The sequence below is a fragment of the Ciconia boyciana genome, chromosome 1 (genome assembly GCF_034638445.1).
Source record: "Ciconia boyciana chromosome 1, ASM3463844v1, whole genome shotgun sequence".
NCBI classification, from domain to species: domain Eukaryota; kingdom Metazoa; phylum Chordata; class Aves; order Ciconiiformes; family Ciconiidae; genus Ciconia; species Ciconia boyciana.
In genome coordinates, this window is record NC_132934.1 from 65,218,842 (window position 1) to 65,235,782 (window position 16,941).

At 39.4% G+C, this 16,941-nt stretch overlaps 1 protein-coding gene across 3 annotated transcripts in view; it reads left to right on the forward strand.

The window, feature by feature from the left end:
• AGK (acylglycerol kinase) overlaps positions 1-16,941 on the forward strand; it is a 38,568-nt gene that overhangs the window by 12,823 nt on the left and 8,804 nt on the right. For all 3 annotated transcript variants that reach the window (XM_072872173.1, XM_072872191.1, XM_072872183.1), the window contains 10 exons: positions 2,017-2,096; positions 3,366-3,441; positions 4,782-4,874; positions 5,826-5,858; positions 7,840-7,934; positions 10,045-10,114; positions 10,898-10,977; positions 13,087-13,144; positions 15,495-15,642; positions 16,749-16,846. In XM_072872173.1, the coding sequence (XP_072728274.1) occupies positions 2,017-2,096; positions 3,366-3,441; positions 4,782-4,874; positions 5,826-5,858; positions 7,840-7,934; positions 10,045-10,114; positions 10,898-10,977; positions 13,087-13,144; positions 15,495-15,642; positions 16,749-16,846 (831 nt within the window). The remainder of the gene's footprint in view (positions 1-2,016; positions 2,097-3,365; positions 3,442-4,781; positions 4,875-5,825; positions 5,859-7,839; positions 7,935-10,044; positions 10,115-10,897; positions 10,978-13,086; positions 13,145-15,494; positions 15,643-16,748; positions 16,847-16,941) is intronic.

Sequence of the window (16,941 nt, forward strand, 5' to 3'; positions counted from 1 at the left end):
GGTGAGCAGTTGGATCACTTGTTTTTTTCCCTTGGGTTTTGTTCTCTCTCTCTCTCTCTCTCTCTCTCCCCCTCTCATTGTTTTCAAAAGTTGTTACAATTTATTATTATTATTATTATTTCAATTATTACACTTTTCTTATCTCAATCCATGAGTTTTCTTACTTTTGTTCTTCAGATTCTCCCCCATCCCACCAGGGTGGAGGGGAGAGCGAGCGGCTGCATGGTGCTTGGTTGCCAACTGAGGCTAAACCATGACAAGGTTTAGTTTTTAGGGATAGTTTTCTGTAAAGGAATGTAGTTTTTCTGTTAGTACTCATAAAGCATTACAAAGCCTTTGTATCAAGGGTTTTTCATAGTTGCAAAATAGTGATTATCATCTCTAGAAGTCCAGAAATGCAATACCTGGAAGTGTGCATTTGACAAGGAAGTGAAAAAGGCATTGATGTTCCTAAATTATACCTTCATATATATATTTAATAAGCATTTTTAATGTCTGTCTTTTAAGTTGTCTTTCGTTATGTTGTGCTCTGAAAAAAAGACTTCTAGAATGTTATATTATTTTTTTTTTATTTCCTGTCTTAAAAATGAGCATTTGCTTTAGAAATGCCCCTGTATGTAACACAAATGTCTAAGTATATTACATAAAGAAGTGATTATGTCATTACTCATAAATTCTTTATGAGCCTTGTTAGGTTGTTTAGAGCAAGCAAATACATCACATTGTGCCCCCCAAGCAAATAATTAATTGTTTCTAACAGCTATAAAATGCTAGAGGTCCCATATATTTCCCAATTCCCACCCAACAATTGCAATAAAAGAAGTTGGTCTGTTTTCCAGCTGATTTTTGAGTAAAGCTTAAGAGCTATTGATTTGTTTCCCTTTCTTTGAAGATTCCTTTACTCTCAGCAACTTCTCTCATCCTTTTCCTTTCTTGAAGAAGGAATTTGAATATTTTAAGCAAGATAGCCAGCTGCGCACTTCTTTTAATTGAGGTTTCCTGAGCAAAGTTGGCAAGTGGAATTAATTACAAGTTTAAACAGCTAATGTTCACTAAAATCTACTGTGCTTTGTGTACAGTGTCCACCTTCTTCAATATAAAAATTCCTGCTGGGGGGATTAACTTTCAAGATAAAGGGGGTAAAAAAACCAGGGACAGTTGACTGTGTCTTGTATTCAGCGCAGTAGTCTTTTGTTCCTACTTTATTTCTGGGGCTTCTGGATGGTACTGCTGAATACGTTGTCATCCTTGTACTCAAAACCAGTTTGATTTGGTGTGGTAGTGAGGATGCCTTTAGCTAAGCTTAAAGAGGTTTACAGAGTGGGAAGTAATGTGTGGAAGCTTTGCCTTTTCTTGCCTCTCGTGCTGAAAAGCTATGGAAGTAGGTACAAATGGCTAAAAGGTACAAGAGGCTGTATGGAGCAACTCTCAAAGAATTTAAAATCGAGGCACCTATTCAGAATTGGATCAAAAGTTGAAGAGGAATTTAGTGTTTTTTATAGGAAGAAAAAAATGTCTGCGAAACAGTGAGCTTGCTTATAGGTCTGGGCAAATTCTCTGGTGGTTATCTTTCATATCTTCAAAAACTTAAGAATAGAAAATACAAAAATGAGCAGAAGATATATATAAGAGTTGAAGGACGGAAGTGGAAGAAGATGCAGAAAGAAGGTGGCAGGCAGGTGTATAAAAATTGTGTAAGGAAGGAAAATCAAGTAACCTTGGAGTCAAGGATAGTTCCCTGGATCTCTGCCCATGGCAGAAAACCAGAGGTTGACAAAAATGAAATGATGGTGGAATTGTAAAAATGAGCTAAAAAGTACTCGTGATAGTGGTGTGAGCTGTTGCTAAGAGTGCAGGTCTTTGAATAGGAGACCTGTTCAATGGCTGAAGATGGAAGTCATTTGAATGTCGTGAGGCTTGGAAGCCCACTGACATTTGTAGAGATCCATTATTTTGAACTGTTCTACCAATGTGCTTAAAAGATAAACTGAACTCTGCTCTTTTTATCTCGCTTAGGCTTTTGGGAACCAGCTGATCCCGTCCAGTATGCCATTGAAGAAAGCAACAGTGTTCCTCAACCCAGCAGCTTGCAAAGGGTAAAATTGCCCCTTACCTACACTCGTCTGTGAGGCACTCTTTCTGTATTTTTGCTCTGCTATCCACTATAAAAGCCAGCCAGATTTTTTAGCTCATTTTTGCCTCCCTTTGATGCCAAGCTGGTGCTATGTAACTATGCCAACTTTATTTCACCAAAAATATTGGGATGAGAAATAGAACTAGATGCTTGAGTTGAAAGAATGATTTCTAAACATATGTATATTTTTAATTTTTCTTTTATCCTGTGTTTCGGCCTTTGTCAGTCCTTCATATGTGGAATTCCTTCGTGTTTCCTCCACGCTTTTGTATGTGATGCATTTTTGTCCTCAAAAACTGTAGAAATAAGAGATGACCTTGATTGCCTCAAGACTTGAAGTTAGCCAGCAGTGATCTTACTTCTGTGGGAACCTGTCCTTGAAAGGGATGTGCCCACAAACTGAGAGGCTAAATATGGGCTCAGAGCAAGACTCCTGGAAGAGGTCGGCTGCTATTTTTGCATACTCATTAGCAGAAAAACAGTTATCTTGGATATGATGCGTGCCTGTTTCTGCTGATCAGCTAAGCTTCGTATCAGTTGAATCTTGGGGAGGGGTGTGGACTTGTCAATAACAATATGAAAGGAATTATATATCTGACATGGAAGTGCTTGGACTTATGTGCTTTTGTTCAAAACACTCATGACTGGAAAATTCAATGTGTTAATAAATTAAGTCTCTGACTCCTAGTCTCATGTTTCTACTTGTTGTAAGCAATTTATAGTTAATGGCATAATTATTTTATTATGCAGTTATAGGCAGAAAATGCATGAGTCCCATAACAAAAGAAAGTCAGCTAAAATTTTGCTTCTAAACTTATTTAATAATATGTAACAGTGAATATTTTTTTTAAATGTTTCTGAAAACCTAAATGGGCCTTCTTTGTGGTCTTAAAGCCTGTTTTTCTGTAAGTCATTAATTTTCTAATAAATTTCTTTCTGGAGATCTTGTTTCTTTTTTATTATTATTATTATTTTTGGAGAAAGATAGATAACCTTCTGCATTTATTAAAACTGCAACAAAAAGCTGACATCTGAGATATGAGTCTAGAAATGTAATACATTTGAACCAAATGAAATCTCATCTTTCCTGACTGGCAGGTTGAGTGACTGATTGTATAGATTGTACGCTCTGTTTTTAAGTAGATTTCTTCTTGTTATTCATTTGTTTCTTTCTTTTTAAATTTTTTTAGCCACCAGACTAATGAAATCATTTTTACTGTGTTTTTTCTAGCAAAGCCAGGAACCTTTTTGAAAAGAATGCTGCTCCAATTTTGCACTTATCTGGCTTGGATGTAACTGTGGTTAAGGTAAGAACTGTTCTGTTAATATAGATATATTGTCTGCTCTGCTTTGTCCTCTTGAAGAATTGAAATTCAGTTCTGGATGCATTTAAAATTCTCAGTTGTCCTGTAGACATCTCGTGGGAAGAAATAAATACTGAGATATTAAGCTGGTACTTAATCTTTTTCTTTTTAATTCACAGTTAATTTACAAACTGTGTACTGAGTTTTTAATTTTCAGCTAAAGCAGTACATGTACTTGTCTGTCTGTCTAAAGCAGCCCTTCTATAATTCATGTTCAAGAGAGAACTCTCTAAATATTTGAGTGCTGGCTAGTGGTGCATGCCCATCGCTGTTGAAATTGTCAATTCTGCCTGAACTTGCAGAATTCAGAAGTGAGGAACATGGAAGTGCAGCGGAACTGTTCAGATTAATTAAAAATAACCTTTTATTTTTACACTGAAAATATCTCAGTGTATCCCCAAATAATTCAACATTCCCATAGCAAAAGCAGAACACTGAGCTCTAAATGGTGTGAATTAGCAGAGAGGTTTTCTTTAGAAAGAGAAGAAAAAGTAAACATGAAGGGATTCTGATCTTTTTGCAGGTTTTTGAGGCTGTGATATGTAGATTGTTTAATAGTCACTCTGTCCTAGCAGTGAAGTAGTCTAATATGTATCTTTCTGTCTTGGAATCTTTTTCACAAGGTTTAGTGTTAAAATGCTGTTTTTATTAATGCCCCGCTCTGATCATTGAAAATACATAGTCACACCCTAAAAGAAAAAAATATTTTGCAAGACTTAAACTGATGCTTTGTAGCTTCAGACCTGACAAGTTACCAAAACAGGGCTGGGCCAGTAACTGAGGCTGAGATGTCCCTGTAAGAGAGATTCGTTTTGCAGAAAACAGTTTTGATGGTTTAGAAAGTCAGTGTACTCTTTACTGCTAAACCCGTTGTCAACAGCTTGCTGTCAGGCAGTAGCCTTTTATGTAGCTGATTCTGTGTTTCAGGAGATGCACTTGAGCACTTTGACTCCTAAAGATGTTGAGATTTTTTCTGCAAGAGCATGGTTTGCTTGTGGGTTTGTTTCAGTGTGTGATTATTGCTGCAATATTCTAGATCTATTGAATAAGATTTACTCTGATATTTCATTTAGCTTTTTGTGTGTGTGTGTTTGCTTGCACATATTTTATTAGGCAGCAGACTTGTTTTGTAAGTTGAAATTTCAGTGAATGTAAGTAATATACAGTACTGTGTGCCTATATGAGAATAACTATTAAGCAAATGGATAGATGATTCTTTTTTTTCTATAGAAGTCCTAGAAATAGTCACTTGAGTTCTCATGTTTGGATTTCTGTTTCTTCAGACTGATTATGAGGGACAAGCAAAAAAGCTGCTGGAATTGATGGAAAACACAGATCTGATCATTATTGCAGGAGGAGATGGCACAGTACAAGAGGTACTGCAGGAGCTTTGTCCTGGTTTGTTGAGAATCATAGTCGGGCTGAGGGTGAGAAGATTGAGTCTTTGTAATGTAGCAACATCATAACAGCTATTAAGAGATTTGTCTGTTTGAGTATCTGTATTTTCAGTCAATGTTATACTCTTCTGGGGATGCGAAAACTCTGCTAGTTGTTATTAGTCTAAAAGTGATGATGGGATTTGGGGCAGAAAGAGTGTGTGACATAACTATCTTCCAGAATTTTATTCTAGAATGAGAAAATTATTTGAGGAGACATGATTCTAACTTTTTCTTTCTGTGTAATGGTTTAATTTTCAAAGTTCATTCCTATCTGTACTCCCCAAGAGGAATGCATGTTTTGCTAAGTGGGAATCAAATAATTTAAAAATTACGTGCGAGTGATATCAAAGCATGGTATATATTTAATAAATGCCTGTTGTCAAGATGATTAATGACAGGAGCAAACTACCAGCAGAACTGGGGGATATTCTATTTTTCAAGGAAGACTGTATTTTATTAACGTGTTTCCTGGAATGCTAACTATTGGCTTCATAAGGCAATGGCTAAATGGAATGCAGTGACCTTAAGAGAAAGTGGTCAGAATACATCTGCAAGTTTCTTGTGGCCTTAGAACTGATTATTGTTAATTGCACACTGACCAGTGCTATTTTTGCACTATGCAGAGCATTATTCAATGTTAAAACATTTACACTGGCATTGGTTGTGGTGCCAGCATATACTCATGCACACTCATAACCCTGCTATTTCCACCATGTTTGCACACTGAACATGTCTCCTTTCCCATGTAAGCAACTGTAGCACCTTCCATAAAAGAGTAGCTGCTCCTTAAATCTTTTCCAAAGAGTAAATATGGGTATGAATTCCGTAGCTTTCTAGTGTAACTGAAAAACAAAATTCTCAGAGCTGAACATTTCCCATGTTTTTCAGGTCATAACTGGACTTCTCCGCAGAGCAGATGAGGTGAGGAAGTGTCATTTTTAAAATTTTGTTTATTTCATAGAGGAAGTGTCTTGTGCATCCACTGTGATCTCTTGTCCTCAGCTGTCTTCTACAGATATGTTGCTTACTAATCTGGAGACAGCTTGCTGCGTAATACGTCAGCCATGCTAGTGTCCTGCAATTCTGCCCGTTGTTCTTCATTCCCTTTCTCAGGGAGTGCAATTGCTCCCAAGACACGGCTTTGGGAAGTTTCCAGCGTCAGAGCAGGGATTGTGGAGAAGCCAAATGCACAACTTTCAAAGACCTGTGGACCAGCTGTGTATGCTGCTTTGTTTGGCAGAAGCATCGGGCGAAAGTACATGTTTTTCTTGTATTTGTACAGGCTTGAAAACGAATTCAGTTATGGCCATGCTCCTATTGCTTTATGATTGCTTTGCCATTTTTTCAAGCGGTGAATACCTACCTATGCAGATGGCTGCAGAAAGCAAATTTTAACCTCTCAAGGTGGATTGCTCTGAATGGAAATGAGAGAGATTTTTCTTTTTAAAGAGGGAGGACAGTGTTATTGAAGAAAGGAGGGAATCATTGTTCCCAAAACCTTCTGGCAGGAGCTGGCAAAAATTCAATTAAATGATCCAGACAAGATTATGATGATATCCTTGGCAGCTAGAATTGTATCTGTTTAGGCAGTTGCTTTGTCTGAATGTGACAAGAGAAAGTCTGCAACCAAGCCAATATTTTTAAAGGGGCGCTGGCTGTATCAATTCTGAGACACCATTTTTTAAAATTTAATATTATTATACTTGGCCCCTGAGACCTCTATAATCTAAAGATACTGGAAGAAAAGTTTTAGAGGCTTTACTGGCTAGTTTTTCTTCTCTATTTTTTGACTTACGACATTGATGTAGCTTGATTAGCAGTAGCGTAGAAAATTCTGCATTTGGCACTATTTCGGGTGGAATACTGCATTGTAGTATTGCCAGTGTGTCACTTTATGTCTTTGGTCAGGGAATTCTTGTCCTTCATATCACTCTGTCGTAGGAGTAGAGATCTGCAGTTCAGCCCCCTCACTCTGTGCTCTGCTTCCCTTTTTACTCGGGTATGTCATACCACTATTGCCTGGATAAGAAGAGCCTGTGCAAGGTATTCCAAAAACGCTGTTTCTAGCAGCGAGGGGAGCAGAGCATGACTGCATGAGCTGCAAATAGCCTGTCATCTGCACGCTGTAAAACAATTCTGAAGAAAATGAGAGAAGAGTGTTTGAGATGTGTTAAGACTTGCAGGTGACAAGAGATAGCAAGGGAGAACGGGTGGGCATGAAGTGAGAGGGGTATTATTTAGGCGGTGCGGATTTGCAGTATCATGGCGCTGCTAGTAGCAGTGCCCAGGAGGGAGATGGTACATTGTGATATATGGTAGTTTACATTGATTTGCTGACACGCTTCAAGAAGCACAGTTTATTATGAGATATAGTGTAATAACTTGCTCCTTCAACAAGCCCTTTTGCTGAACTGTGGTACAGAAAAATAACACGGTCAATGACTTCCAAAAATTAGACCTTCTGCTGCTTCATGATTTGGATGCCAGAGGAATCAATTAATTTCCTTTCCTTAACTGAGAAAATCTCTTTGCCATGCAAGGTTACTCTATCAGAGGGGGATTTCTGCAATGGTAAATGAGAGTCAGAGCTTGTGATGCCACTGTCAGTATTAAGAAAGATGGCAGATTGCTGACAGAATCCATGCATTAGTTAGGACACGGCTGCCAACCTGCATGTAACAATGCTCTTAATGATTACAGAGAGCTCCTTTGTACCCAGTTGGCAGTGGTGGGTTCACAGATTTGGATGCCATGTTCTGAGTCATTATGTATTACTGCCTCATTTAAGGAAGTGCCTGGCTGCTTAGTGCCAAAGGGGTGGTATCAGACACAGCTGTGATCTCCACACAGGAAGCTTCATTCAGCTGATGCAAATATTAATTTACTCTCCTCGTGTGTCCAGGCTGTCTTCAGTAAGATTCCTATAGGATTCATACCTCTTGGGAAGACCTGCACTCTGAGCCACACGCTCTACCCTGAGAGCACGAACCAAGTCCAGTAAGTATTACATGTTTCTGAAAGGGGGCTTTTTTTTGTTTGTTTTCAAGGAGCAGTGCTTCTCAGTAGCTTGATACTTTTCTTCTATGTTACATAGAAGTTGGTAGTCTCTGGGCAGAGCCTGATGATTCTCTGGATTTGCCTGAGTTAATGACTTCGAAAAACTGACTAAAATTAAAAGAAGGAAATGTATGTATTATTAGAATATGAAATAATTTGCTGTGGCTAATTTCTCTGTGATGGTGTGATGCTCAGAGTTTTCAAAAAAAAAAAAAGATTAAAAGGATCAAGCCTCCTAGGAATAGTCAGAAAGGATATGACAAGGATATAGCAAGGATATGACAAAATAAAACAAAAAAGAAGTCCTCTTTCCGTCCCTTCTCCAGTTTAAGAATTCTAGAAACCACATATAACTGGGTTAGCACCTGCAAAGTAAGGCGTACAAGAATATCTTTATGGGAAAGGTTGGATCCCACTACTGACTTCTGCAGGGTTTCTCGCCCATCCCTGTGATGGGACTGATGCTGAGAACTCTCCAACAACCTGAATCTTATCTATCGGCATCCTGGATATGATCCAGTCTCGCAGTATGTGTTGCCTGCATTTCAGTTTGTTGTAAGTTTGTTTTGTGTACTTCTAAAGTAAAAAGGCTAGTCAACTGAGCTTTCTTTTCCCCACACTTCATTTCTTTTCAATTTTTTCCTTCCTCTCCTCCCATACTAATGAATATATTTCTCCTTGCTCCTGAAATCTGTTCACTCTGGTTCTCCCAGTAACTCATTAACATTCTTCTTTGCGGAACCCTTGCTGATATCCATCATACATAAAACCCACGAGCCAACTGGCATAACATCCTTCATTAAAACTACCAGAGTGCTTTGAAGCTCAGCAAGATGGACAAGGCTGTAATCAGCAGCTAAGATTAAAATAATAATTTATGTTTGGGTCCTAAAGAAGCTGTTTGAAATGAATGATCTTCTCGTACCAAGGTAATGAACTGTGCAGGTGAGACTGCAGCATATTGGTGAAGTTGAAAGGAATTTGGTCAATAGGCTGCTTAACAACCCAGGCCAGTAACAGAACCTGACTTAAGAAGTGCAGAAGTGATATTTTAAAAAGAAATATTTGGGCTTTGGTTCCTTCAGCACTATTAGATCTTACCTTTGGAGTGTAGGAACTGTAAAGGTCTTACAGAAAGATAAGAGCTAGGAGAAAAGAAGGGCTGAGGGAAGAACAGCTTCCTTGTCTGTCTCAGTATTCTAAACCTGATGAAGCCAAGGGCAATTTCTCCTGCTGATTCACATGAATATTGGGCTGGATCCGAAAACTGCATTTGGTTTGGGGTTTTTTTTTCCCTGTCCAGCTGAGACACTGGAAATGTGCGCAGTGTGGAATTTAAATTTTACCCAACTTTGAAAACAAGGAAGGGGTTTTTAATGAAATAGATGCTTCAAGTCTGAACATAGAGACTTCTTTATGAACTTGAACACTTTGGTTACAAAATCTTTAGTGCCACGCTTTACGACTTGAAATGAGAAAGTGCCTTAGCTACTGTCCATCACTTAGTGGAGACCAAAACCACATGAGACTGCTGATAGGTAGATTTACATTGAATAAAAACTTCAAAACAAATTAACATACTAAGGCAATTCAATCCTAGCCACATGAACTGAGACCAGTCTCATGACCATCCCCTTCTCTCCCAGGTTGTTATACTTGCCACCAATAAAATAAAACCATGATTTGGGTCCTTAGCGTGTTAAGTATCCGAAACAGCAAGTAACAGAATTGGCGTGTGATCTGCCAGATTAGCTGAAGAAGGAGGAATCTCTGAAAAGCTTAGGCTGAGAACTTCCTTTTGCTTTTCAGGTCTTTTGCTGTTTGTTAGAATGCAGGCTTTGTCGTGTGTTGCAGCCACTCAGTTTGCTTTCTGATTTCAAGGAAGTACAGCACTTTGTCAGTGTTCTTTCCCTGCGTTGTTGTATTTGCTGCAAAAAAGCCCCACCTGGACTCATAGTGGGGTTTGCTGAAAAAAAGTGTAATTTTAAAGCTTACTCTTTTCCTTCCTTCCTGTTTGTTTTCCTTTGCTTCTTTCCTGTTTGTTTTGCAGACATATTACTAATGCTACATTGGCCATTTTGAAGGGAGAGACAGTTCCACTTGATGTCTTGCAGATCAAGGTAAAAGCATCTGCTTATTTGGCACCCAGTGTTCCTAAAACTTTCCTATTCTCATGTTGTTCTGTTTGCATGGACCGCTTTTCCTCTGTGTAATGCTGTCATTAATTTTTATTTATGATATCAGCAGTTCTGGTGGCAGTCATCTCTCCACTGTATGCTATGACATCAGATAGTCTAAACTGGAGAAAACACTAGAATGCCTGAACATCATCTTTTAAGGCTCAGAGAGTATTGATGAATGCAAAACTTACTAACACCGATATTTCTGTAGAAATGGTGAGAGATAACAATAGCTGTCTGAGCTGATTTAATGCATTCATATGTATTGTGGAGTTAATAGCTTTCTTTTACGAACTGAAAAATGTGAAATGGGAAAACTTTGACTATGCCCCATATGGTCTTTGAATATTATTTTTCTGTTATGTTGTAGAACGGACATTTCTGCAGCAAGAACTTAGTGTCACTGTGCAGAGCTCCTTGCTTTTGGCTGACAATACCCACAAAATAAAATGGCTATTGCCGGGTGTGCAGTCAAACTCAATCAACCTCTTCAAAACTTCACCTGTTATATTCCTCTCTGGGTGCAGATGGAATGTATAACACTTAAATTCTGCTTATCTTTATTGCTGTTAGCTATTTATCATACCTCTTCTGTGAAATTTCACTTCTGGGATTAATCAGAAATCAATTTTTATATAGAAATTATATTTTCCTAGCTGCAAAAAACAAAATTGGGAACATGATAAGAGAAAGCAATTTTGCAATGTTTATTTTTCTTTACAGGGAGAAAAGGAACAGCCTGTGTTTGCAGTGACTGGTTTAAGATGGGGATCTTACAGAGATGCAGGAGTTAAAGTTAGCAAGTAAGAAAATACTGGTTTTTGAAACTGTACCTTTTTTAGCATCTGTTGCCTAAAAAGGCATACTCCCCTTTTGTAAAGAAGTCTTTTTTGAGCGTAGGCATTTGACAGGCAGAGACACCCACTCCTGTTAGGTCTCGCATTACACACATGGGAACGTAAGACATTTCAGCATTTTTGTCATTTGAAATAAACACTTATTTGGTGCTGACCTGTTCTTTTAAGTATTTACTTTCTGCTTGCCTTGTGGTGGCCACTTCTGGAACTTTATTCAGATTGTATCAGTGGGAAAAGCTCTCCCTTGATTAAAGTCTAAGTAAAGTAATTGGCCATTGTTTTTCATCAGTTGTCAATGAAAAGACGCACGCAGACTCTGTAACTCAATTCCAACATGGGACATCGGATGCAGTAGAAATGCCCTTCAGTTCCTGCCACAAATGGCGTGGACAGTGCTGTCTGATGACTGTTCTCTGAATGCTAAACTAATAATTGTTGGGCTTTCTCTAAATGGATATTTAATATGCCACTGTCTGTGTATCAAATGACTAGCACTAGCTGGTGAAGGAGCAGCAGGGCCAAAGCAGTTCACTTCTCAGACTGTTATGGAGGAATTGCAGCACATGCCTGTGCTGCACAACTATAGGGAAATACAATGTGTTTTGGGAATGAGGTATCTTTGTCAGGAAGCAAGAGATAGCAGACCTCTGGAGTCTGACTTCTGGAGCAGATATTTGAGTAGGATTGAGAGGTGCTATGGAATGGGGGGATACAGTAAATGGGCAGGGTGTTTGTCCCTTGGAAGCAAGGGACATGCTTGGTAGCTTGTGTAGGTGCTGACTTGGCAATGCTGCAGGCTCTCCTGTTCATTGCAGCCCCAAGATTAAGGAATTGCACTTCTCTCCCCTCTGCGCTCTCACTAGGCTTCCTGCGCATGCCCTGTTTTTTGCCTAGTGTCAGCCTTCACATCTTTTCCTGCAGCAGTTCCTTTTCATAAGGGTCTTTTGGACTCAGTGCTGGAGGTATGACAGCACCTTTTGTACTTGGGGCAGCGTGAACATTTTCAAACCTCATTCTCTTCCATGAATGTTTTCGAATGCACAGAAGATGTGCCTAGCTTGGAAAGCACTTCAGCCACAAATGAATGGGTGCTCAGAATGTGCTTGGGACAAGGACCATGTGTGCTTGTCCTGTTTTTATACTTCTCCCTAAGTATCCACTTTTGGTCCCTATCGGAGATGGGTTATTGGGCTAAATGAACATTTGGTGTATTCTAGCACAACTGATCATATACTTAAAAGAAGGCACCTACTATGAAGGGAGTCAAGCCATAAGCCCCAGTTCCAGAAATTTGTCTAGATACCCCTCTGCTAAGCACTGTCCTGGTGGAGGTATGGTGCTGGTTTATGTTTTTGAGGTTTTATTATTTTACAGACAATTTCACAACTTGATGGGAGTGGTGTGACATTTGCACGCTTTAGTAGTTAATGATACACTTAAATCTGCAGTACTCTTGAGCTGATGGTGTTTAATGTGCTTTGTTGACCTTCTTTGGTGGAAGACAGTGATCAAAATGTGTGCCAAGCCTGCCTAAATATAGTCACATCTTTAGATTCTATACAATACTTTATGGCTGGCAGGATTTTTGTTTTGTAAAACATTGATTTTGATCTGAGAATCCTTTGGGGCAAATTGATGTTTGCTGGCTCTGTTCTCTCGTCACTGAAGCTGTTGACTGTTTGTTTGTTTGTTTCCTCCAACCTCATTCTTTATTGCATGTTGTGGAGATGCATCCCACCAGCTGTTAGACCACAGACCTTTAAATAATTCCCAGCTGTGTCACATAACTAGGTAAAATTTTGCTACTGAGATGTCACACTGCCTGTAGCGAAGATTATATACTGTATTTTGGTGATCTGGAACTTGGGAAAGGGATGTCACTGCTAAGCTGCTGGTGAGCGTAGAAACTGTCTTATAGTATCACAAAGCTAAAGGTTGTAGGGGAGCACTAACTTAAGTGGCAAACAAGTTTGTGCACTCTGACTTCATGCAAGATTTCTCTCTTTCCCAGTATCGACCCCTGGATATCTTAGAAGTTCTGTGTTCTTTTTTCAGGTATTGGTACCTTGGACCTCTGAAAACCAAAGCAGCTCACTTTTTCAGTACATTTAAGGTAAAGAGTAATTGCAAGGAAAGTGTTTTTGTAGTTGGGAAACTAAAAAGCTGACTATGTTTTGTATAATTTATCTGCAAGTTTTTGTGAAGGATTCTGGTAACAATATAGAATGGGAGTGAAACTCGACTTACTAAGAACCTACCAATTGATAGACTTAATTTCTGAAGAGATGAAGAGGAGGAGGAATACTAAAAAAAAAATTCTTTACTGAGTATCTGTTGCTGCAAGATCACCAGGGGGAACCAGTAACCACCTTTGAAACTAGAGAGCAGTAGTGGTGCTGAAGATAACCATTAAAGTGCTCTGTCACCTTTTCTCAGGTCTTTCTTATGACAACTTTTCATTCTGATTTATTCATCTGGCAGAAGTGGCTATAATTGGACTGCTCATGCACGTTGATAATCAGACTTCCATGTGTAGTAAAATGAACATGAAGATTAATAGTTTATATCTCACCTTAAATTCCTCTGTTGCTTAAAATTGATCCTGGAAAGATTAAAATTTGACCTGCATGAAAGGTGAGGCATTTTCATTCACGTGCTTTTCCTGTTCTCTGAACATACAAGGAGCTTCATGAAAGGCCATGGAAATACCCAGGAGCTGGTGCAGTAGATCAGATCGTGCAGTCCAGCCATGCTGTCTGTGATAGTGCCAATGCTTCCTGTGTAGACAGCTCCTGTAAAGTGAAGTTAAATTGTAATGTGTCCATGAAAGATTCCCCCACCCACCCGCCCCCAGGAAATTTGAGATGATGATTCTGTGTGCTGGCATTCTAGGTAGAAACCTATCCTTCACTTCTCTCAAGCCCCTATCACACTTTTGTTGAGTCCTTAGCCTCAGTTAGTGGCAGCGATAGTGGATTTCACTGGTGAGCTATTCACTGTACACTAAAAAGATCTGTTTGACCTGCTGAAGGTTAAAGAGAAATGCCTGATTTTTCTCCTATTAAGATAGAAAAGTTTTCACGTGATCTCCCCTAATTGTGATATTCATTGCTTTATGTGCCTCCTATGTTATAATTTTGTTAATTTCCGTAAGAAATGGCTCCAGGCTTTTAAGCTTAATCTCTTCCTAGCTTGTCTTTGCTGTGCACTTCATCTTTTCTGGTTTTGCTGTAGCTGTCCTTTGAAACAGGATGACCTGTAGCTGAATACAGTGTAAGGGGAAAGAGCTTACCTCTGATACTGGTAGGGGCATTGTTATGAGTGTTATCATCTTTTCTAAAATATACAGGCTTAAATTATCACAGCATTGCTGCTTTTCCCTTTAATCATTAATACTTATTGTTCGTGTATTGCCCTACTGATAGAACCTCTGTTTGCCCTGTTTATTATGTAAGTATGATAGTGGAGTCTTTCCTTGCTCTCAGAGGTGTGAGGTAAATGAGCTTCACAACCTGTGCTATATGATCCAAAACTACTTCTAACGTTTTGTGCATAGAAAAATAATTGTATCGAGTACATGTGGGTTCTTGGCTGGGTAGTTTTAATATATACATTTAAAAACCAATCATATTATTCCCTCCATAAGTCCTAGTTTTGAGCATTTCAGAAATTATTTTTAAAACAAAATGAGACGAAATAAACTTTGTCAGCACTTGGAAGTATTTCAGGAGCTAAGGTTCTTCTGTAGGCCATCAGTTTCTGGCATTGGAATCTGAAATATCACCAAGAATAATGTGGTACTTTTTTTTTTTTTTTTTTTTTTTTCCTCCCCCCCCTTCAGATGCTTTATAAAGCTCACCTGACTTGCCTTAAGACCTGTTGTATTGCTGTCTATAAGCACCTGACTATAAGGTCAGATCTTTGTTTGAGTTGTTGGAGAACAAAGGTCTGCCAGGTTTTAGTGCCCCTTGGCTGCACACAGCACTGTAGCGTTTGCCTGTTTGCACTAGACCCCGCTGTGCAGTTGCTCTTTGAGGTTGCCTTTGTGTCGTGCAGAAACCAACTGTGCTTTCAAACATTAATGTTGACCTTGCCAGTTTTGGTTGTTCCCTCCAGCCAGAAGCAGCTGTGTCACCCTGCCACACATCAGCAGCAAAGAAAACATCCCTTTACCCTCTGCTTATAGAGGGGAAAATACCTCACTTCTGTGTGGGGAAGGAGTAGGTTAGTAGACTTGGGAACTGTGGGTAGTCTTTTCCAAGCTGCAAAAATGTTATCTCACATATGTTATCTGGAGGCTGGAGAGCAATAAGGTAGGCTGAGACAGTGGTGGGATCTGGGTAGCTCTGAAGGAGTACTTGGGAGCACAGAATAAATAGGCTGAAGGACTAAACAGAATAAACAGGTAGGTGCTCAACAAAAGGCCCTTTATCTTCTGTCTTTCCTTTCCATGTAAATCCAAGGAATGGCCTCAGAAACATCAAGCTGCTCTCATGTATCTGGGTCCAACTGAGAGACCTCCCGAAGAGCCAGAGGAGAAACCATCCAGACCTCCTTTGTATGTGAGGCTTTACAGACGACTTCGGTTATACTGGTCATCTCCTCCAAAAGGTGAGGTGTGTGTATTTTGGCATAAACTCACAGGCAGGCTTTCCTCCTCTAACAGATCACAGGGGAGGGGGTGGTTCTGCTTTACTTTTCTGCTCTCTCATTTTTATATTATTATTATTTATTAAAACTGTGACTTTGTCAAGATAGTTACAGTGATATCTGCCAGAAATGGAACAGAGTAGTCCTGTCGATGCTTGTGGTCTCATAAACAAAAATGCATTTGTAAAGAACTCAGGGCGTTCCTTGGGCTCACAGTTGCTTGCCATTGCTATGGAAGTCTCCATAGGTGATCCTTGGAGGCTTTATGGACGAGCTTCTTGAAATCTTCCCCCTGTAGAATGGCTTCTTAGCGGGCTGGTGAGAGAGGAGCAGCCCTTGTTTTTCTGGGTGAGGGAAGTTGCTGACACAGAGCAACAAATGTTACTTAAAATAGAACAATAAAACTTGGGCCATGCAGAAGCCTTAAGTTTGTCTTAGTACATTAAATTTCTTTTGGTACTATAAATTTTCTTCTGTGTGCTCTGTGAGCCTCTCTTGGGTTTTGTTGTTAGCTAGGCAGTGCATGTGGCAGACTGCAGAAGGAAGGGGAGTGTGTATTTTGCACAATCTAGAGTGATGCAAAGTCCTTCTCATTCCTTCTTGGCTAGCAGAGGTGATTTAGACAGAAGTGTGGACTAAGTGACCTGTATATGAGAACTGAGCCCTGGGATTTCCTCCTATGGAAAATACATGTTACCACTGCATCCTGAACATTGGAATCTTGGTTTTTTGGTAGCAGTGCTTCATGTGTTTTCTAAATGTTCCTGTAATACTAGCGCAGGAGATCTGTTAATCCTTGGGCATAAGGACTCGGAGGGCTGCCGTGTAATGTGCTTGATAGTCTTTCCTGGTGCTGTATGAATACTGGTGGTATTTTTTTCTTTCCTTCAGTACTCACAAGCTCCCTTTTCCTTGTTTAAGATTTTGACGTTTGAAACAAACAAAGCTAGTGGTCACAATGGGTCAGAGTGATTTTTGCACATTGATGTTTCATGCTTCATAGCAGTGAAATGATGATCTGTGTAATTAAATTCCACTTAATGATATCTTCTCTTCCTGATTTGCAGAAATCCCCCAGGAGGTAACCCCGGAGGACTGGGAAGAACTGAAGCTATCAACGATTGAGCTTTCCATTGCCACTCGGAACAGGCAGCTTGATCTGACAGTAAGACCATAGTATAGCTGGATTCCAAATGCTGCCTGCCCACACAGTTTTCCTTTCTTGCTAAACTCCCAGTCTTGTGTCTATATAACTAAAAC